Raw genomic sequence first — 23,985 nt, forward strand, 5'->3', positions numbered from 1 at the left:
TTTTGAAGATGGTGGCAGGATACAAAAATAAAGTTATTATGTGCCTGATGGTAAGATCCATTATGTTGGTAGCCATGGGAGATAGGAACTTTTCATAATTTACAGTTTTCCAAATTCTGCTCCAACAGAGATACATTACACATTTTTACAGTCCTACATGGGGGTGTTTAAAGACCATTCTGTTCTAAGTCACTTTTTCATTAACAGCTGTTGCTATTTTTAGGTACTTTCATTGTTTCTTTTCTTTTTTTCCCCGTGTCAGGAGCGGCTTGAGAAACTGCAAGTAGCTTCTGGTGTGAGAGAATTGGCCGTCTGCAAGGACATTGCCCAGGGGACGCCTGGATGTTTTTGATGTTTTTACCATCCTTGTGGGAGGCTTCTCTCATGTCTGCGCATGGAGCTGGAGCTGATAGAGGGAGCTCATCCGTGCTCTCCCTGGGTTGGATTCGAACCTGGCAGCCTTCAGGTCAGCATCCCAACCTTCAAATCACAAGGCTTTAACCCACTATGCCACCAGGGACTCCAACTTTCATAGTGATTAGGGTTTGTTTGTTTTTTCATCTTCTGACCATGCTTTTTGTGTTTTGTATGTAACAAACTACCTTTTAAGGTATGCACCTAAAATGTAGCAGTAAAAATAAGTCTCATTTAAAAATAAATTTTGAAAATTGTTAAAGTAGTTTTCAAATAGAATAAAATTAAATACTATATGAAGGGTGATTTACACAGTGACTGGGTGATCAGAATACAAAGCAAACAAATGTGATAACAGAAAATACCTAGGAGTATATAAATGATAGACTCAAGAATGGCAGAATTTGAACCCCTGGACTCCCTTTCTTTCTCCATCATCTTGGATAAGACTGATTCAATGCAGAAGGAAGACTGCTGACTTATTAACCTTTGGTAAGAAAAATTGCAGGCTGTAGACTCTCCTCTAATTTATACACATTCTGTAAATATAACTAACATTAGCCAAGAGTTTATCTGCAAATTCAAAAATCTGGCTAGAATTTAATTCTGGTTAGCAGAGATCATAGTAAGCCCCAGGTATATTAGTAAAGGTAAAGGTTTCCCCTGAAGTTTAAGTCTAGTCATGTCTGACTCTGGGGTGTGGTGCTCATCTCCATTTCTAAGCCAAAGAGCCGGCATTGTCCGTAGACACCTCCAAGGTCATGTGGCCGGCAGAGCAGTACCTATTGATCTACTCACATTGGCATGTTTTCGAACTGCTAGGTTGGCAGGAGAGTATATTACATATGACTAAAATACTGAAGGTTCTCTGCTCTCTCTTTGTAAACATGTAGATATTTCCTAAATTAAAAGAGCCCATTTAAAATATACATACTGACCACATTTTAGCAAAGAAAGACTGATATCTATCAAAATTAAAATTGCAGGCATTGTGTAAAATATTATTCTGTGCTACCAGCACATGGTCTCTTCCACAGTCAACATTCCAATAGCAGTGCTATTTAAATCCACTTTGCAGACTGCAGGGCCATTCCGACTGGAATTTAATCAAAACAATTTTTAAAGTTTATTTTTCTGTAAAAGTGTAACTTTGCTGCAACATATTGATGACTTCATCATATACTATAATATGCTGGAGCACTTGCGTGTTCATAGTTTACATCAAACAATTACGCAGCATTTCAAGGCTCAAAACATAATTTCTGCCCTTACTTTATACCACAACTGTTTGACTGACATCTTGTGGTATAATTCTGTATTACGGAACTCTATCAAATTCATTTCATTTTATTTACTGCATTTTATGCTATCATTCTAAAATCTAAAGGAGGAAGCCCCCAAATGTTAAAGTAAACAGTTACAATAAGGAAAAAGAACAAACAAACAATAATAGTTAAAATACATTTAAAACATATTGTACTGCATTTCCTTAAAAACAAATTCACAAACATTTCCCTGAAATAAAACTTTTCCAGACAAACTGGTTTTCTTTGTCACTTATCATACAGTGTGAATAGAAGAGCCTCTGAAGTTTCTACCCAGGTTCACAGTAGAGAGAGGCAATCCAGATACTCTATCCAACATCATGCAAGGTTTTAAAAATCAGAATTTGCAACTGCGACTGGAACTGGAACCAAATTTGTAAAGAGAGAATTTCATATACAATTTCTGCATTTTTTTTCTTTCTAGCTCTCTCAAAATTCTTGCCGTCTTAAGCCTAGCTTCCTGACTGACTAGAAGGAGAACCCAACATACCGTGTTTCCCCGAAAATAAGACAGTGTCTTATATTATCTTTTGCTCCCAAAGATGCTCTAGGTCTTATTTTCAGGGGATGTCTTATTTTTCCATGAAGAAGAATTCACATTTATTGTTGAACAAAAAAAATGAACATTTATTATATACTATACAGTAGTTGTTATCACAAACAAGCATAACCAGACAAATTGTGAATCCTATCAAGAATTTCTTGTTACTATTTCCATGTACAACTATCTATGGTACGTACATTTACCGATCCTGCATGCTCTGGTGTTCTGTTCGGCGGGCAGGTTTCCAAACAAAAACTTTGCTAGGTCTTACTTTCGGGGGAGGCCTTATATTTAACAATTCATCAAAACCTCTACTAGGTCTTATTTTCTGGGGATGTCTTATTTTAGGGGAAACAGGGGTAGGCACATTATAGTAATCAAAATGGAAGCAACTGGAGACAATGTATGGCTCTCCGTATGTTGTTGGATTGCTACTTCAGCTCTTATCATGTGCTATGAAAAACTATGAAAAACTGAAGCTTGGTCTAGCTTTCTCATTAAAAGGTTTGGCTGATATATATGAGGAAAGGTGGAAGAAGGCAGTTTTTTCTTAACGGTCATTTAAGCATGAAACATATCTAAGCCATGGAATACTAGTAATAAAGAAAAATACAAAGAAATTTTAAAATTCTACAGTTGAAAACCGGAAACTTTGGGGCATGCATAATTATATTTTGTGACAACATTTTCTCTTTTGGAATGGGTACATGTTTTTCAACACAAAGGTTTACTCACAATATTTTATGCCATGTAAGACAGTGTACACAAATAATAATTCCTTTGTACAACACTCATATTCAAGATGCATGTCCACATTTAGTGGGTGCTTCCATCTCCTTGAGAGAGGCATAGATACATTCCTTCACTATTTGTGATGATCACTAAGATATTTTCAATATTAAATTAAATATATGAAGGACCATCCCCTCCCACAAGAGCTTGCCCAAAATTTGTGATCCTCAGCAGAGCCTCTTTTATTTCCCAAAATATCACTAGGTTAATTTGGTGTGCACATGTCACAAACTTTCTCTGTAGCAGAACCCCAAGAGAACTTCAAGCAGCCAGTTAAAATGGTGGTGTTCAGTGTGGCCTTTGATGTTTGAAATGGCTCTGTCTATTTAAATATCTGTTGTAAAATTATATTCAAGGTCCATTTTGAAATGAATATTTTAAAGTATTTAAACATTTTTAGTTCTATACTGTTGTACAACACTTCAGAAAACTTATGGGCTGTGATGACTCATGGGCCATGTAGTCCCGTTCCTGGTACTATTGAGGCAGATGAAGAGGAAAACTTGGGTTTCCCACCGTTTCAGCCAGAATTGGAGCCCTTGCACCTGCAAGATGTTTGCCCACAAGAAGTCAGCCAAACAAGCCTTGAGCAGAAATCTCCCCCATTTTCTCGCCGGGATTATTATAATCAAGATAGGGGCGCTCGAGAGGCGACTCGCCGGAGCGCCAGGATAGCTGCCAGACAATTAGCTGATTAAGTCTGCTTCCCTTGGGAAACTTTAAGGAGTCATGCATCTGGACACAGTATAGGTTTCGTTTCTTGTTCCCCAGAGAAAGTGTTCCTTGGCGGGAAAACAAGATCCTATATAGGTGTTTGCCCGCAAAGGAATCCTTGCGGAGTCAATTCGTCGGCTTGAGGAGTGAAATCGTGTGTAGACTTCGTACTCCAGTTCCCAGATCCCGGATCAAGTTTCCAGCCCAGCCTTGTACCATGGACTTCTATGGACTCAGTTTTTGATTCATGTTTGCCTTGTTTCAAGTTTGATCTTGCCAAGTTTCAAGTCTTGCCTTGCCTTGCGTTTAAAACCATGGACCTTGCTTCTCTGATTCAAGCCTTGTTTTCCAGTTTCCTTCGGATTTACCTTAAGCCTCAAAGACTATGGACAGTTCCCCACACTATTGCTTGCCAAATAGTGTGCGTTTCGGTGAAGTGGATTATAACTTTGGACTTTAATATCTCATATTGGACATTGTTTTCCTGGACTATATTTGACCTTTCCTGAAAGGTCTACTTCTGAACTATATTCTTCACTTGTTTTTATTGACTTTACATATTCCTTTAATAAAGATATTAGATAGATTCTGGCCTCTGCGCATGGTTATTGGTGCTCTGCAGCCTGGGTCCTGACATGGGCTGGGAGAAACTATATAAACATATAACATAAAATAAATATTGAAATAAGCAGCTAGGCAAATCCTTATAACTGTATATCTGTTGGTTCATAATAAAACAGAGTACAGTAGTTACTTTTTGTGAAAGAATCTGCAATGTGAGATCCACTGTCCCTTTGAGACTGAACAGAGATTCAAGCGACAGGAAAAAGTGTAAGCATTATACCACCCTGTAAATTTGAATATACCACCCTGTAGTTAAATATTGGAGGGGGGAATAGGAACTCACAAAAGGGTGAAATCAGAGAGAAAAAATTAAGCAGTGCATCTTTTTGATTAGGATATAAATACTAGAAGTAGCTACTTAATAACCCAACAAATTCAAATTACAAGTTCCTACATAAAATAACATTTTCATCAATAACATTGCTGCATGGAGAGTGAGGTGCCCAAGACAAAATTCATTACAGGAAATCAAATGGTACAGGTGAGAGATTACTATCCCAGACATTCTTCATCATTAAGAGGAAAAGTTATCATCTATTATTGACAATCATTCAACCAATTAACAAGCTGACAGCTAATCATGTAAGCAACAGCACTTGCATATGACAAAATGTTAAAGGTATCTAGTTTCATGTTATATTTGCTATGATCGTTTGTGGCTGAAGAAAAGGAAGGATTCCAAAGTTCAACAAATAGTATTGATAGAAAAAGCTGGTTCATCAAACTATCACTGTTCCCTATTCTGTCTAAACAATAATCGCACTACAACTCAAAACATCTATCTTTTTAAAAACTGCATTTTACAGATAGGATCTCTGCATGTAGCCTTGGTGAAAACAGGAAAATAATTTACCAAAATGAGTTTCTAATGTAGATTTAGATATATGAGTTTCAACATAACAGAACAAATCTGTCTAGATGGGGGACAACTTAAGAGTTTTATAAGGCCATATTTAAATCATAGAATCATAGAGTTGGAAGAGACCTTGTAGGCCATCCAGTCCAACCCCCCTGCCAAGAAGCAGGATTATTTGGTATTTAATGTACTTCTTTCATACAAATTACTATATCATTATTTGAAACCACCTAATAAATACTATAGGATAAAGAAATGGCTGGTGATTGGAGTTCTGATTCCTGGCAGTTTAGCAAATAAAGGAATACAAGGAGCAAAACAAAAAGGCAAGCTGTGTTTATACTTAAAGCCAAGAGGGAAGGAGAAGGTTAAATCCATAATGTCAGAGAAAAAGGTTTGAAATACAGGAATCTTTAGCATAACATAGTTGGTTTTGGCATGAAAGAAGCACCACGTAAGACAAGATACAGACTGTGAGAAAGCTGTATGGAGACGCTCAGACCAATAAAAATAATATCTGGGATATTGATGATGCTTGTGAACAGACTTGAGATTGAAGATTGCAGAAATAAACCGAGTCATGTAGGCTGTTCAAAGAAATGTAACTAAATCCACTACAACTTCCTTGGAACAAAAATGTCTTTTTTTTTACAATTAAATGTTTTGTGTGTGAGAGAGCAAGTTACTTGTCGGCTTATGACAAACTCATTAATTTCATAGTATTTTCTAAGAAAAGGAATACTTAGCAATGGTTTTTGCCTATGTCTCCTCTTAAATATAGCTTACAGCATTCTTGGTGGTCTCCCATCCTAATACTAACTAGAGCTGACCCTGTTTAGTTTCTAAGAACAGATGGGATGTGGTGCCTTTAGGGTACTAGGTGGCTTCATGTGTGACCCTGGCTATTTATTGCATGACAAACTGAATGCTTACAAGGCCCAGACCTGTCTCCCCATCACTAGTCCTGGATGCAATCTGAAGAGTGCAGTTTCAATCAAATAGACTCTAATATAAAAGCCCAAGTACTATAGTTAGTACTCACTGCATATATCCATGCAGAACTCTCTCCTAATCTGTAGTAGCAACTTTGAAATATATGACGGAACATTTATAATGGTGTATAACTGTTTGCATAAAAAGGCAAGTTATAGAAATCATCATGAAAATCTAGGTAAAGGTTTTCCCCTGACATTAAGTCTAGTTGTGTCCGACTCTGAGGAGTGGTGCTTATCTCCATTTCTAAGCCAAATAGCCAGCATAGTCCACTAAAACTTGGTAAATGTTGATTAAAAAAATACTCAGTTGTACAAACTCAACTTACCTGATACATCAAATTCTCAACACAAATGAGCACATTAAACTCAGATTTGAAATTGTTCTATGCAGCTCTTCCTTTATAAAAATTAGGTATGATGTGCTTATTCTGCCCACCAAGTACTTTGTCTTATTCCTGGGACCCAATTCATTCAAACAAGTGAACAAAGAGGCCTAACCTGCATGCTCTTCCCCAGTTTTCTTTACAGGTATGCATATGAGTTCCAAAAAAGGAAGAGATGCTAGAGATAATATTACAGACATACTCTGACTAATAGAGCACACCAAACAATTTTGGAAGAAAATCACCCATGCTTTATAGATTATAGCAAAAAATGAAAAAAATATGTATCACTCTAAAAGAAATAGCTGTGTCACAATAGTTCAGTGACCTTATGCATGACCTGTACTTTGGACAACAGGCAACTGTCAAGAAGATTATAGAGAAAGAGAATGGTTTCAAATTGACAAGGGCATCAGACAAGGTAAAGGAAGGAACATCCGAAGTTTAAGATAGGGAGAAGACAACATAGGGAGATGACACAAAAACAGAAAACTTGGAATGGCTACCATTGAAAATTTAAGATAAAATGCAAAAGCAGAGTTAATACTATTTAGCTGCCTCTGTGTCAACTCTGAATTATGAAAGCCTTATTATAACATTTTCTTGGCACGATTTATTTTGAGGTTTGCCATTGCCTTCTTCTAAATAAAATCCACAGTACATGACTTCGCCCAATGGACTTCCTTTTCAAGTACTAACCAAGTCCGACCTGTTTCACTTCCCAGATTAGACAAAGTCAGGTGCCTTCAGGGCATTTTGCTTCTCTCATTCAAAGTGTTGCCATAAGTCAAGTCAATTTGACAGCAAATAACAGGCACATCTTGGACTCCAGGTACGTAATTTTCATGTAAAAATGAATATAGAGGTACTGGGGTGCAGGGAGTCAAACCAAATACTGCAACAGTCTAGGCTAGATATAGCAAACCTGTGGCTTTCTAAATTTTTACTACAGTTCCCATTACTCCTGTCAATTAATTATTCAAACTAGGGATGATGTGAGCAGAAGTCCAAGAACAGGGGTCCTCAAACTTTTAAAGTGGAGGGTCGGTTCATGGTCCCTCAGACTATTGCGAGGCCGAATTATAATTTGAAAAAAAAATACGAACAAATTCCTATGCACACTGCACATCTTATTTGTAGTGCAAAAAAACCCCCAACAACAATTTATTTATTTATTTACTACATTTATACCCCACCCTCTCTCAGAGCGGCTTACAAGTTGTATGTACATACAATATATTATATTATCAGCATAGCACAATATTAGCATTATATATTACTATATTGTACTATACCACTATACTGTAATATTTTAGTAATAATATATAATTAATATTATTATATTGTATTATTATTATATTGTATTACATTATAATACTAGTGTCAATATTATATGTATACACAATGTATTATATTATTATCATCGCACAATATTAGTAAATGAAAGAACAATTACAATATTTAAAAATAAAAACAATTTTAACCAACATAAACCTATCAGGATTTCAATGGGAAGTGTGGGCCTGCTTTTGACCAATGAGATAGTCAAGTATGATTGTTGTTGTTGTGTGCCTTCAAGTCATTTAAGACTTTGGGCAAGCCTAAGTCTAAAACTGAGGGCGGGGGGGCAGGTAAATGACCTTGGAGGGCCGCATCTGGCCCCCAGGCCTTAGTTTGGGGACCCCTGTCCAAGAACATCTGAGATTTTATTCAGATAAACTTCATTCTAAGCCACACTTTTTGTCTTTCTCCATTTTTAAAAAAATATTACAAGCAAGCATCAATTGATGCATTTATTAATATTGTGCCACAGTTTGAAACTCATATTATACTCGGCGCATTTATTAGCTCAAAATTCATTAAGGCCTTACTTTATAGGCTACTCCATCCAAATCACTCATCTTTTCTGGCTCACATACCTAATCAAATTGGCATACCACTATAGTAGGAGGCACAGTGCCACTCTAACAGATGGCCTAACTACAGACATGCCAATGAACCAGTATAGGCATCAAATTTAAGTATTAGGGCCTGGCTACTTTGCAAGAAATTCATCCATTCATCTCTATACCTCTCCATAACTTTTAAACAATCAATACTAACTTAACTGAAGAATTCTAGAATGCCTTGTACAGCAATTGACATTTTCACAGAAAATCCAAGAATCAGCTGAAACGCTCTGATCATCTTCCAACAAAGCAATCATTTGCAAACCACTATTATCAAGCTACATTTTCTACACAATATAGGCATTCCTCAGTTAACAGAAGTCTAGATCTATGAATTCAACAGACTGTATACTCCACATTAACTGATAGCAACATGACTTCAGACACACTGAAGTGTGTGCATTCACATTCCTACCATTTAATAATGCAATCATCCACACTTTTTATCTCCATGTGGAGTCTTGGATACAGTGATACGGGGGATTACTGTATATCCTGCTAAGAACCCCCCCCCCCCCCAAATTACAAACATACTTTGTTTGATAGAAAACTTTTCTCAAAATGCAAATTGATGAATGTTATTCTTCCAACATTTGCCATCTGTTTGAATGTTCACATAAACTGGCCTATCGGCCAGAATGTATATTTTTCCATATGATGTCTCCAAATGCTGACAACTGATTAAACATTTCACGTAACAATTTTACTGCTCCATGCTACTAGTTTCCAAAGGTATGGAACGTACAAGATTTTATGGGGCACAGACACAGAGAATATGTAAAGAACATATTAAGCGAACCATCTGTTGGTTTTAGAATTGTTTTGCTATCGGAGAGGAGACAAAATAAGTATCATACAAACTAGTCTTGCACTGGTAATATCTGACTAATACTGATAAAATCACACAATACATTTTACTCAAAAAAACAAAACTGAATGGGTTTCTTCCTACAGACTTCCCAGTCAAATAAACATTACATGAGGGGTCAGCCTGGCACTCCTTCAATGGTTTCAAAACCTTTTATAACGCTAGTGGTCCTTAGCTTAGATAAGTGACCAGATTACCCCTTGATTTAGGGAGCATCTATCAATACTATTCAATCATTAAACCAATTTTCCATTTCATCAAGATATCTGAACCATTACTTTCTCATCATTTCATTCTACCCTCAGGTGAACAAGCCCTGTTACTCACTTCTGTGTTCTAGTAATGGTTGAGTTCATTCTGGCAATCAAATATTTGTTAAAAGCATTGCATACCAATAGTTTGATTATATACTTCAACTCTAGTCAAAATTTTAGCAATATAGCAGATTGGTATGGAGTCACTCCACTTTCTAATGTAACCTAATTCAAAAGTTTTCCAAATGTCTTTAGTGTATTCCCAAGGAAGGGGCGCATATTACATAGCCCTGACACACAACACACACGTATTATACTAATGGAAGCACACAAGCTTGTTACTACTAAGTACTGAATTTGTCACTACTAAGTATTACAAATTAGGGAATTTCTCCTCTGCTCACCATGAGAACCTCAAGAATGCATCTTATTAATTAGCAAATTCTACAAGCCTACAAAGATCTATTGGCTGAACAATGTTGGCAAAAATGTAGTTTCAGTGTCTTAGACATTAACACATTTGTGGAAACATATAGATTTGTTTTCTATGTCCTTTGCCTATATTTTGTGTTAGGAAATGACCACAACACAGCTCATCTCTGTAAGTCAAACATTTGCCACCCAATACAAGCAAATCTTGTGGAAAGGGAAATGCAGACTTAATATCCCAACAAGGGACAATCAATTAGGCTGTACTTTAAAAATCATCCTTCCTGCTATAGCTTTAATTTGAATTAGGCTCTTACGGTGTTTTTTTTTATACAATACACACAATAGCAGCTGAAACAAAACAACTCTGCAATTACCACTCCTTCCTCTAACATAAGCTGGACACAAAAAATTAAGTCAATTAAAATACTTAACACCATAGTCAATATATATTTAAATATTGGTCCATCTTAAAGAAATACCACATAATAAAAGCAATGATTCTACATGAAAAGATGGGTACAGAGATAATTCAGAAGCATGGAAATGGCAGTCCTCTTATATAGGAATATATACATAACACCAGAATACATATACTTCTCACACACATAGGAGGTGTACTCGCTGTTTCACGTATTGTAGTTGGTGATTTAGTTACATGCAGTTGCTAACTTATGTATAATTGTCAAATTACATGATAGGCCTTGCCTGCTCCCTTCTAGAATCAAGTTAATAACCTGAAATGGAATCCACTGCTTAATCGCTAACTTATTAGCACTTTGATTTGTCCCCTGCAGTACAGTGCTCTTCACTACAATTCTTTTCCCTTTCTAACATGGAAAGTAGTAACTGCTTTCATTTTTTTCTGACATGATTTTATATCATCTTACACTGAGTAATAATTCCCTGATAAATTTGTCTGAAATTGAACTTTCATATTTCACAGATATGCTGAAAGAAGACACTGCCTGAAGTAACTGGACTGACCCAATTTCAAAGAAGACACAGAGTGTTTCAAAAAGATGGACCCAATTTGCAACCACAAACTGGCCATGAATGAAACTCTTATCACTTGAAAGGATGGGGCATAGAATTTCAAGCGATTACTGTTAGACACCTCTCCAATGTCACAAAACCTCAGCCTCAGTCATTTGCAAGATGGCAACCCAGCAACATAAGGCCTAATGAGATATTCTCCATTTGTGTAGTTATTTTTTAGATTTGTTTCTGACTCAAAGTAGTTAGTAAAACTTGATAACTCATTAAACCATTTGTAACATTTACGTAATTGTAAGATGTAACTATTATAACTCTTTTATGCATCAAAATAAATATTTTTATGAACTGAAATTCTTTTAAAGTTGAACATGAAAATCCACAAAATTTGGCCTTCTTTTCTTCTACTGGTTTTGTTAAAAAAAACTGCACTGCCTTGCAAAAGCTTCCTAACTAAAAATATTCAGGAAGCCATTATATGGTGCTTTATAAATAATTTGAGAGTAGAGATTATCTTTTATACATGTAGTTATAGGGAGCGGTCAACCCTCCTGCTTAAGGAGCTCCATTGACTGTCGTTCATCTTCCGGACCCAATTCAAGGTGCAGGTGATCACCTACAAAGCCCTGAACGGTTTGGGACCCTCCTACCTTTGTGATTGCCTCTCCTCCTACGAACCTGCACAATCTCTTCGTTTGTTAGGGAAGGTCCTCCTCTCGCTTCCGCCTCCATTACAAGCACGGTTGGTGGGGACGAGAGGGAGGACCTTCTCCGTGGTGGGCCCCCGGCTCTGGAACTCGCTCCCCAGGGAAATTAGGCAAGCCCCCACCCTGGTGGCACTCAGGAAGAGCTTGAAAACCTGGCTCTTCACACAGGGCTTTGGATAAAGATTGTCCATCCCCATAACAATCATGTTCCATGACCATTTCTGCACCAGTTGCACTTTTCCTGGTTAATTTGACATTGACTCAAGGTTTCTCCCATCCCAAATTGCTCTCCCACAAATCTGGAACACTTTATCAGTTACCCCGAGTTTACAACTTTATATAATGTGCACTTTACCTAACCTATTATTACAACCTCGCTGCTTTTAATTCCATGTTTTATTAAGTCTGTTTTTTATTTCTATAGGTTAATGTTTAAATTTTATAATTATGTATGTTTTTGTCTATTGATGTATTGTATATTGTTTTTTTTAATCAGGGCTTGCCCCATGTAAGCCACCCCGAGTCCCCTTCGGGGGAGATGGAGGTGGGGTATAAATAAACTTATTATCATTATTATTACTGTATTAGATATAAATAGCATTCAAATGATGTATCAAGATACAGTCAGCAGAAACAATCATCTATGAGACTTGTTTGCGATAAATATTATTTGGGATTGTCTTAAATCTTGATTTCTTTAGAAAGCTCCTGGAAAAATTGGGATATATGAAGTATACAGTCAGGCAAAATAGCCCTCTTTTCTTAATCAAATGTCTAAATAAGGAAGACAGGAAAGCATTAGGACACTAACGTTATATGTGAGTTTCAGCAAAAATGAAATGCGAGAAATGTTGCCAGGATAAAATAATTCAGACAGGCAAGAGCAGTTCTATTAAATTCCACACATGTCCAGCTTCTTCACAATGGCTATCCCAAACTCTGGATGATTACTAAGCATTCTGATTACTCCATTAGCGGGCTTTCACCCTGCTTCATTAGCACCACTAATGTAGTATTTTTATGATTCCCAATATTTTGGTGCCTCCAAAAGGGCAGTCATGCAGATGTTTCCATAGGTGCAAATGATTCAGTTTTTAAAGGAAGCTGCTCGCTAATAAATGTGTTTATGACTGCAGCCTTAAGAGGGTAAACTGAAAGTCTTAGGGATGTTTCAGTTTCCTGAACAGAGCACTTTTGCAGACATCTCCATTCTGTATGTCCCACTTTTTCCATTGTCGTCTCATAAGCAAACTTTTCTCAAGAGCTCAGGAAAATTAAAAAGTAGCATAAAAGTTCACTTAGTAGGTCAGTGGTCATTCAAACATTTCAGTGTTTACTTTGTGAATAAAGTCATACTGACTATGATGCTCATTTAGGAACAGGGGGGGAAATCAAGAATAAGCATGCAGTACAGTCTTCATATCACTTCTTGATGTTTATTTCTTACTCACCTCTCCCCATGGTTCAAGGCGAGTCACAACTCAGTAAAAATTGCATAGGCTACATTCCTTGTTTGGAATTCCGAAATCCAAAATATTGCATAAAATTATGCATACAGTGTATAATGAAACATACAATAATTTGTGTTGAGACTTGGGTCCCACCACCAAAATGCCTCGATACATACAAATAAGTACAGTAAAACCTCGGTAAACCGAGCCCCGGTGAACCAAGTCTCTAGATTACCCGAGGGGCTGCCGCCCCACCTCCCCCTCTCCTCCCCCTCCCAAAAGAGGCCTCACCCCTTGGAAGGAGCCCAAGACAGCAGCGCTCGCTCGTGGGCTGCTTCCCAAGGGGCGAGGGCTCAGCCCAGGGAAGTAGGCCACGAACGCTGCAGCAGCGATTGCAGGCCGCTTCCTCCAGCCTCTCCCTCTCCTCTCGAGAGGAGAGGGGGAGGCACGAGGAAGCGGCCTGCGATCGTGGCAGGAAGGAAACTACTCCCTCCACTCGGCGCTTGGGCCTTTAGAAAAGCTCCAGGCATGCAACTAAGCAGCGACATGCCTCGCACTTCTCTAAAGGCCCACGCACTGGGCGAAGGGAGAAGTTTTCTCCCTTCGATCGGCGCTTGGACCCAAGCGGCATGCCTCGCGCTTCCCTCCCTGGGTCCAAGCATCAAACGAAGGGAGAAAACTTCTCCCTTCGCTTGGGCCTTTAGAGAAGCGCGAGGCATGTCGCCGCTTAGCGGCATGCCTCGCGCTTCCCTGGGTCCAAGCACCTGACGGATGAAGAAGTTTCCTCCCTCCGCTAGGCGCCTGGGCCTACAATCGGGTTATCCGATTAATCCAGGTAACCCGAGTTGCGGGTCGCCCATTTAAATCAGATAAACAGGGTTCTACTGTACAATTAACCATCCTTCATCAGAAATTCCAAAATCTAAAATGCTTCAAACCATCTATATAGTTAGCCGAGATATTGAACCCTTTGCTTTCTGATGGTTCAGTATACACCTGGGTTTTATGCACATTTGAAATATTGTATAAAATTAACTTTGGGGCTATGTATATAATATATATATAAAGCATAAATGTGTTTAGACTTGGATCCCCCCTTCAATATATCTCAGACCAATGTCACTGTAGGACAAATATACCTTGAGCTATTTATTCTTTTCAACAATTTTAAATACAAGAATTCTCAACCAGTATTAAGAGATGACTGACTTGGTCTCAAGGTGCATCAACATTGTAGCATCAATGTAAGTTGACACTAGTGTGTGGTATTTGTTTCATCTGTTTCATTCGTGTATTGGTTTCGTACCGTCCATTCTGATACACGAAATGAAAGTCGCCATTTTCAGATTAAACAAAAGGCGACACAAAACAGAAAACGGCACGAACATCGTGCTTTGCATTAGTTTTCAGGGCGTGTGGAATCCACTCCTGCAAACTTCTTCCTCTTGCATCAGAGGAGGAGGTGGGAGGAGGAGATCCTTGGCCAATTGGAGGCCAAGGAAACATTGACGTGGACTGGAAAGGGAGGGGATATTAGGGGGGACTGTGGACATTGCGGTCGCGGCTGGGTGCTGGTGGGCTGGCTGGCTTGCTCTCTCTCTCTCCACTTGGCTTACTGGTTGCTTTGCCTTGTATTTTGCGTTATCTTGCTGCTTCCTTGCCTTACTGGTGAGAGCACTGGGCAAAGATTTGGGTTTTATTTTTTGCCTGACTGATGGCAAATTTTTTAAATTTTTCTTAGAAGGGAAGGGTCTGGGATTTTTGAAGTGGTAGGGGTGAGTTTGGCTGGGGTGTGTGGGGGGGCTTTTCTTCTTTATTCTTAGCGCAAAAACCCCCTTCTTCTTCCCTCCTATTGTTTGTAAAGAGATTAATTTGAAAGGAAAGAAATTGTTGGGCTTCCCTTCTCTGTTTAGAAATCAAACCTCTCTCTCTCTCTCTCTCTCTCTATAACTGGCCCTTGGAAAACTACTCTTTTATTTCTCCCTATCTCTCTGTATTGCCTGTGATTTGGTCCTCCCTCTCCTTTGGGCTGTATAGAGAACAAATACAATAGGATAGTCTTATTATTTGTTATAGATTATATATATTTTTGAAAGCAAAGACGTTTTTGGGTTCCTGTGTCTATTCAAACCTTCAGTCTTCCTCTAACACTGGCCCTTAGGAGAACTATAATTGTTTTCTCCCAATGGTCCGAATCTTTTTGTTTTTCTCTGACATGAGACGAAAATTCTATTCAGATAGGCGCCCCATTTTCGGAAGCGGAGACGAAAACGAAAACGAGCCAAAACGAATTAAACTAAACAAAACGAACAGCGATTCCATGCAAATGCACACCACTAGTTGACACCACTGGCTCAGTGCTATGTAATCTTGGAAGTTGGAGTATTTAGCCTTCTCTACCAATGAGTGCTGGTGTCTCATCAAATTACAACTCTGGGCTCTTCCACACAGCCCTATATCCCGGAATACCAATGCAGAAAATCCCACAATATCTGCTCTGAACTGTGTTATCAGAGTCCAGTTCAAAGCAGATAATGTGTGTTTCTGTGAGTTTTTCAGGCTGTATAGCCATGTTCCACAAGCATTCTCTCCTGACATTTTGCCCACATTTATGGCAGCCATCCTCAAAGGTTGTGAGGTCTCCTGGAAATTAGGTATGTGGGGTTTATATTCCAAAAGACGTCACAATATCTGATGATGCCTGCCATAGATGTGGATACAACACAGATAATGTGCGATTTTATTTAGCTGTGTGGAAGGGGCCTCCCAGGATTGCATAACACTGAGCCAAGGCACTTAGAAGTGGCGTTAAACTGCATTAATTCTAGGTTGCTGTGAGTTTTCTGGGCTGTATGGCCATGTTCCAGAAGCATTCCTTCCTGATGTTTCACCAGCATCTATGGCAGGCATCCTCAGAGGTAATAAGGTATGTTGGAAATTAGTCAAGTGGGGTTTATAAATCTGTGGAATGTTCAGAGCAGGAGAAGTAATTCTACAGTGTGGATGGACCCTTTATTACAAATTACAGGATGTCTTGCAATGGAGCCATACAATTATTGCAAATCACAGGATTCGCTGCAATGGAATTAAAGTGCCTTCAGGCCAATATAGCTGTCTAGCACAAATACACCTTGAGCTACTTATTCTTCTTGTACATTTTGGATAAGGCATTCCAAACCTAACCATGCCCTATGAGGAGCGGCTTAAAGGTCTGGGTATGTTTAACTTGGGGAAAAGAAGGCCAAGATGGGACATGACAGCCAGTTTAAATATCTTGTTGAAAGCCTTTATGGCCAGAATCACTGGGTTGCTGTAAGTTTTCCAGGCTGTATGGCCATGTTCCAAAGCATTCTCTCCTGACGTTTCGTCTGCATCTATGGCAGCAATTCTCAGAGGTTGTGAGGTGTTGGAAACTAGGAAAATGGGGTTTATACATATATGTTGGAATGTTCAGGGTAGGGCAGAAAAAACTTGTCTGCCTGAAGTAAGTGTGAATGTTTAAATTGGCCAGATTGATTAGCACTGAATAGGCTAGCAGCTTCAAAGCCTGGCTGTTTCCTGCTTGGGGAAAGCCTTTGTTGGGAGGTGTTCGCTGGCCCTGATTGTTTCTTTTCTGGAATTCCCGTTTTCTGAATGTTCTGTTTTCTGTATGTTGTTCTTTATTTACTGACCTGATTTTGTCCATTTTCATTGTTTTCTCCTTTTTTTTGCAATTCTCCACATGCTTGTGGATTTCAATGATTTTTCTAACATCAAGACAGTAAATAATGTTCAACAGGGGAATTCCAGACATGAAACAATCAGGGCCAGCTAACCCCTCCCAACAAAAGATTCCCTCAGGCAAGAAGCAGACAGGCTTTGAAACTGCAAGGTCATTAAATGCTAATCAAGGTGGCCAACTGCAACATTCACACTTGCCTCAAGCAGAAAAGAATCCTTTTTCCCAACCTGGCCTTTTCACAGATATCTAAACCCCACTTGCTTAGTTTCCAAGAAACCTCACAATCTCTAAGGATGCCTGCCATAGATGTGGGCAGAACGCTAGTAGAGAACGCCTCTGGAACATGTCCATGCAGCCCGGAAAACCCACAGCAAACCAGTGATTTCGGTCATGAAAGTCTTCGAAAATACAACCCATCTGAAAGGTTGTCCTATTGAGGAGAGGCGGGCAAGCTTGTTTTGCTGCCCTGGAGACTAGGTCTCGGAGCGATGGGTTCAAATTACAGAATAGCGGATTCCACTTGAACATTTGGAAGAACTTCCTGACAGAAAGAGCTGTTCAGCAGTGGAACTCTCTGCCTGGGAATGTGGTGGAAGCTCCTTTCTTGGAGGCTTTTAACCAGAAGCTGGATGGCCATCTGTCGGAGCTGCTTTGATTGTGCTTTTCCTGCTTCTTGACAGGGGGTTGGACTGGATGGCCTACGTGGTGTCTTCCCTCCCACTTGGCCACTTACTTCTTCCCGTCGCTACTGAAGAGCCCGAAGGCCGCCGGCACCGAGGAAGAAGCAGTGGTGGGCGTCGCCTCTTGGCCCACCTCCGCCTGCGCATCCCCGGCTTGGTCGTTGTAGCCGATACTGTTAGTCGACATGTCGCACAGTTAACCGTGACAGTTAACTTCCCTCGCCGCTGCCTTCTACCTGGGCCTCGCCTTCCCGCTGCTCCTTCTTCCCTCACACTCACACAATCCGACTCGTCCCGGAAGCTGACGGCCAGCGGCACTCAAACGTTGGTCACGTGGTGGCGGCGGTGGGGGGGAGAAAGTGGGAGGGGAAGAACGGCTCAAATGGGATTTTCTCCAGCGCCGCTGTTGTCATGGGAACGCAAGGCCCTTCCTCCTCAATTTGCATAAGCTCCTCCCATCGTCACGAGGGGCTCCTCCTTCGGAAGCGCCCAAAAGCATCACGAGCGCGCTGTTGGTGCCACGTAAGCAGAACAACTCTCACAGAGCCCCCGACTCTAATCCAGGCATGGGTCTCCTCCGGCCTTCCCTCCAGGTGTTTTGGACGTCAACTCCCACCATTGCTCACAGCCTCAGGCCCCTTCCTTTTCCCCCTCAGCCGCTTAAGCGGCTGAGGGGGAAAAGGAAAGGGCCTGAGGCTGTGAGGAATGGTGGGAGTTGACGTCCAAAACACCTGGAGGGAAGGCCCAAGGAGGCCCGTGCCTGGCCTAGGTACATCAACACTATAGAATAGTGGTTGAAGGAAGACAATGGCGAACTAGGCCCCCATCCACACAGCTGTATTAAATCCACATTGAACTGGGTTAAATGGCAGAGTGGATTCAGATAACCCAGTTCAAAGCAGACAATTGTGGATTATCTGCCTTGATATTCTTGGTTATATGGCTGTGTGGAAAGGCCCAAGGTTGCCCAATACTTCCAACAACTTTCCCTGCAACAGGGCAATGCATAAGAGAGACTATACTGTACAATATTTACAGCAACCAGAAAGTGAATGTTCTCCCCGGAAACATGGTTCTGAATTTTACACCAAATCCTTATTTTGCAAACAGGCCCGTAGCCAGGATTTTGTTTCGGGAGGGGCTGGGATTTTGGTTCGGGAGGGGGGGGCTGAGTCTGAGCGGGAGAGGGTCTACCCTAGCAAATCTTTTGTATCGTTATCCCAATACCCCCATACATATGGGATATATTGAGCATGGTGATCAGATCATGATATGAATAAACAACAGTTTAAATAATAAATGTAAGGCCTTCTCGCAGACCACCCTGAGAATTTCAAGGGGGGGGGGCTCAAGCCCCTCAATAATAATAATAATAATAATAATAATAATAAACTTTATTTATACCCCGCCACCATCTCCCCAACGGGGACTCGGGGCGATTTACATGGGGCCATGCCCAGAACAATACAATATAACAAAATATAATAGAATAACAAATCATAGCACATTAAACAACACAATAAAAGAAAATATTTTCTTTTATTTCAAGCCCCCCCCCCCCCCCCGGCTACATGCCTGTATGCAAAGGACCCTGGAACGTGGTGACCCACAAGTGAGTGTTTGTGGTTGTACGGATCCCTCAATAATTATTCATAGAATCATAGAGTTGGAAGAGACCTTATCGGCCATCCAGTCCAACCCCCTGCCAAGAAGCAGGAAAATCGCATTCAAAGCACCCCCGACAGATGGCCATCCAGCCTCTGCTTAAAAGCCTCCAAAGAAGGAGCCTCCACATCTCTCACAGTTAGAAAGTTCTGCCTAATGTTCAGGTGGAATCTCCTTTCCTGTAGTTTGAAGCCATTGTTCCGTGTCCTAGTCTCCAGGGCAGCAGAAAACAAGCTTGCTCTTTCCTCCCTATGACTTCCCCTCACATATTTGTACATGGCCTTCATCATGTCTCCTCTCTGTCTTCTCTTCTGCAGGCTAAACATGCCAGTTCTTCTTGTTGTGTGCCTTCAGTTTGTTTCCAATTTATGGCAATCCTACAAGGATTTATCATGGACTTTTCTTGACATGATTTGTTCAAAGCAGATGTGCCTTTCACTGAGGATGAGAAAGTGTGACCTAATCAAGGTAACTTGGTCAATTTCCATAAACATTCAAACCCTGGTCTCCGGAGTCATGGGCTGGATCTATTCTGCCATACTGCATTATATGGCAGTGTAGATCCAGCCATAGTCCAAAGCTCAAGCTACTACACTACACTGGCTTCAATTTGTGGTTATAATTTGTAATGTGACGTCTGTCTGCAGGTGTCACACTCAGTTTCTGGAACGATTCCATCAGCGTTGCCTCCAAAAAAATCCTGCAAATCTCATAGGAAGACAGGCAGACAAATGTCAGAGTGCTGGAAGAAGCAAAAGCCACCAGCATTGAAGCAATGGTCAGTCCAGTGCCATCAACTCCACTGGACTGACCACATTGTCTGAATGTCCAATCAACGTCTCCCAAAGCAGTTACTATACTCCCAACTCAAGAATGGAAAATGGAATGTTGGTCGACAGGAAAAGAAATTTAAAGATGGGCTTAAAGCTAGCTTTAAAAACTGTGGTATAGACACTGAGAACCAGGACGCTCTGGCCCTTGAGTGCTCTAGCTGGAGGTCAGCTGTGACCAACAGTGCTGTGGAATTTGAAGAGGCACAAATGGAGGGAGAAAGAGAGAAATGTGCCAAGAGGAAGGTGCGTGAAGCCAATCCTGACCAGGACCACATTCCACCTGGAAACCGATGGAAGAACATATGGGTCAAGAATAAGCCTCCACAGCCACCTATGTACCCACCACTAAGACACTACACTTGGAAGACCATCATACTTGGACAATGAGGGATCACCTGAGTAATGTAATAATTTGTAATGCTGATTTCAAAAATACTATAATTATATCAGTTCAGTACCAGTTAAGATCCCTTTATCTTCATACGTTTTATATTCCTTTCATTTTTATTTTAGGCACATCTATCCCACCTTGTAACCACAGTATCACAGTAGCTGACAACAAAAACATTGTAATTATTGATGTCATCATAATATAATACCTGTAATAATAATAATAATAATAATAATAATAATAATAATAATACAGTAAGAGCCACAGGTAGAATTTTATCAGTAAAAGGAAACCCCAGATATGAAATTAAAACCTGAAAGAATGGTAAAGATTTTAACTGGTGCCTAAAAGTTAGGAAGAATGGTGCCACATATACCTGCTTAGTCAAGGTTGTATGCCTTCAATTAAAAGGTCCTTCCTCTTATCTGCCTATGATAATAGTTCACTTCAGAAGATGGGTCTCACAGAGAAGAGCCTATGATTATGGCTTCTTATTGTAAGCTGCTCCGAGTCCCTTTGGGGAGAAGGGGTGGGATACAAATAACATTTATTTATTTATTTATTTATTACTACTACAACTGTAATTCCTTCCCTGCCCCCTGAGCTGTTTCAGACATCCTGGCCGTAGGCCATGAAGGGAATTAAAGGTCAGAACTAGTCAGCGGACCTGAACTTCTCCTTGTCAGATTCTAGACTCTCTAACCCATCTGGCTAATTTACATATTATGCAAATTATATAATTATGCATGCTCTGATTTGCATTTTAATGCAAATTTGGTTGTTGCCATCTTTCCTACCTCTATGCCAACATAAATTGTTGCCGCTTTTCTACCATTCTCTTTGAGCCTTTGTACCTTTTAAAAATAGGAACTGGTGACATAAGATAATTGATATATGGTAATATTTAAACCTGGCCTGAAAAGAGAAAGATCCAATTTCATATCCCTCTTTGTTTTTTTCCCAATAGCAAAAAGTTATAGATCTATGAAAATGCTTCAGGAAGCCCCTGAGAGTGATTTCAATTGATCCGTGGGGGAAGGAAGCAAAACAACACAAGGACAAACAAGAATAATTGTAGGAAAGAGACAATGTGTGATGTCCTTCAGCCAACCGGATTCAATGTTTTATGGTAACGAGAAAATACTCTAGTTTCATTCTCTTTGTCCTAATCTGGTTTTTCTTACATTATGTATGCTAATAAACTCATTTATACTTTGACACTATTGTTTGTAAATTATCAGTCAAGGTGATAATAAACATTTGTATTATTTCAATTTTGGTTCTTCTCACTTCTAGTGAGATAATCCAACCAAGCCATGTATATAATTGCCTACAGAGGCAGCTCCTTTTTGGTTGTTTCTTAACATAGCCTACACTGCTGATAGAAATGGTATTTCTAATAAATGTTGTATATAAATCTTTTGTTCCCATTACTTAGGAGCGCAACTCATTTAACTTCAACATATTTGTGACTAAATGGTTAAAATGTCCATATCATTATCCCAAGAAAATAAATGTAGAGATGGTTCTCCCAAAATGATTTTATCTGATCTTTATAATTTTTGAATCTATTTCTTCAAAATGTTAATCTATATATATAAAAGAGTGATGGAATCCTGGCGACCGACAAAACAACAAAACTACAGGCCCCCCAATCTCAAAATTTGACAACACAACCCATCATCCACACCTCTAGGTTGATATAACAAAAAGAAAAGAAAAATAAAGTCCTAATTAGAAGGAGAGGAATAATTGTTTTTATCCAATTGCTGCCAGTTAGAAAGCTTGGTCTCCTAGCAGCCCACTCAGCCCAGGGGACAGGCAGAGTTATGCCTCACTTAGGCCTCTTCCACAGATTATCTAATTTGCACTGGATTATATGGCAGTGTAGACTCAAGGCACACAGCTATATAACCCATTTATAATCTTATATTATCTGCTTTGCACTGGATTATCTTGACTCCACACTGCCATATAATCCACTTCAGTGTGCATTTTATACAGCTGTGAAGAAGGGGCCTCATATAATCCAGTTCTAAGCAGATAATATAAGATTATCAATGTACAGTAGAGTCTCACTTATCCAACATAAACAGGCCGGTCCAACGTTGGATAAGTGAATATGTTGGATAATAAGAAGGAATTCAGGAAAAGCCGATTAAACATCAAATTAGGTCATCATTATACAAATTAAGCACCAAAACATCATGTTATACAACAAATTTGACTGAAAAAGTAGTTCCATGTGCAGTAATGCTATGTAGTAATTACTGTATTTACAAATTTACCACCAAAATATCACAATGAATTTAAAACACGGACTACAAAAACATTGATTACTAAAAGGCAGACTGCGTTGGATAATCCAGAAAATTGGATAAGCGAATGTTGGATAAGTGAGATTCTACTGTAATATGAAATAATTACTGTGATAGAATAATACAGAACAATATAATCTCTAATACTAGGACAGTAAATAAGGAGCAACACTTTGAAAGCAGGGGAATTGGAAATTCCACAAAGGAAACAATCAGGGCCAGCTAATATAGACAAAAAATTAAAAATATTGTATATTCACAACCTTTAGGAAATAATATCCCCTGATGGCGCAGCGTGTTAAAGCGCTAAGCTACTGAACTTCTGAACCGAAAGGTTTGAATTGGGAGAGCGGAGAGAGCCCCCACTGTTAGCCCCAGCTTCTGCCAAGCCTAAAGTTCAAAAACATGCAAATGAGAGTAGATGAATAGGTACTGCTCCGGCAGGAAGGTAATGGCGCTCAATGCAGTCATCCCATATGACCTTGGAGGAGTCTACGGACAACACCAGCTCTTCAGCTTAGAAATGGAGATGAGCACCAACCCCCAGAGTCAGACACGACTGGACTTAACGTCAGGGAAAAACCTTTATCCTTTACCTTAACTACCACCAATTCCTCAATACTTTATTTCCCATACCACCATACTTTGCCACAGCAACGCGTGGCCAGGCATAGCTAGTATTAACATAAAACATCTACTTCAGTGCATTTCTATGTTGTCCTGTCTTCTTGCCTTTCTCTACCACTTCCTTTCCTCAAGATACCCATAAGTGGGAGGCTATCTCTCACATATATCTAGATAATTGAGCCTGGAAACGAACCAGTAGATAGCACAACTCTCAGCATTGACCTAATATGCTCACTGTGCCTAGGGCTGTTAGCAAACAGGCCAAAATATCCTGAATTAGAGTTTCCAGATACTTTCCCAGAGCAGTACCATATTCTACACATATCGTGGGGGCAGGCAATTTCTAGAAAGAGAAGAACCATATTGGACCGGCCTTCTCTCCCTATTGGGACCTCTCTCTGCCACTGCCTTCATGCCATACTGTAAATTTGCCGTTTCCCTTGGAATTG

At 39.7% G+C, this 23,985-nt stretch overlaps 1 protein-coding gene and 1 long non-coding RNA gene across 6 annotated transcripts in view; one reads left to right on the forward strand and one right to left on the reverse strand.

The window, feature by feature from the left end:
* Positions 1 to 18,045, reverse strand: part of ap3b1 (adaptor related protein complex 3 subunit beta 1) — a 190,125-nt gene extending 172,080 nt beyond the window's left edge. For 2 of the 4 annotated variants that reach the window (XR_505533.3, XM_062972349.1), the window contains exon 1: positions 17,756 to 18,043. Coding sequence is in view for 3 of the 4 variants with exons in the window: in XM_062972349.1 (XP_062828419.1) it covers positions 17,756 to 17,889 (134 nt within the window). In the remaining variant the exon portion in view is untranslated. Of the gene's footprint in view, positions 1 to 17,755 lie in introns of all 4 variants that reach the window. The other 2 variants (XM_008102923.3, XM_062972350.1) reach the window with 2 other exon arrangements.
* Positions 18,046 to 18,069: 24 nt separating this feature from the next.
* Positions 18,070 to 22,136, forward strand: LOC100558847 (uncharacterized). Of its 2 annotated transcripts, none has more exons than XR_010003571.1 (3): positions 18,070 to 18,224; positions 19,685 to 19,835; positions 20,015 to 22,136. It is a non-coding gene; the product is annotated as an uncharacterized LOC100558847 (long non-coding RNA). The 2 variants fall into 2 exon arrangements; XR_505532.3 differs by having other exon boundaries at positions 21,559 to 22,136.
* The last annotated feature ends 1,849 nt before the right edge of the window (positions 22,137 to 23,985 follow it).

The sequence above is a fragment of the Anolis carolinensis genome, chromosome 2, assembly GCF_035594765.1.
Source record: "Anolis carolinensis isolate JA03-04 chromosome 2, rAnoCar3.1.pri, whole genome shotgun sequence".
Classification (NCBI taxonomy): Eukaryota; Metazoa; Chordata; class Lepidosauria; order Squamata; family Dactyloidae; genus Anolis; species Anolis carolinensis.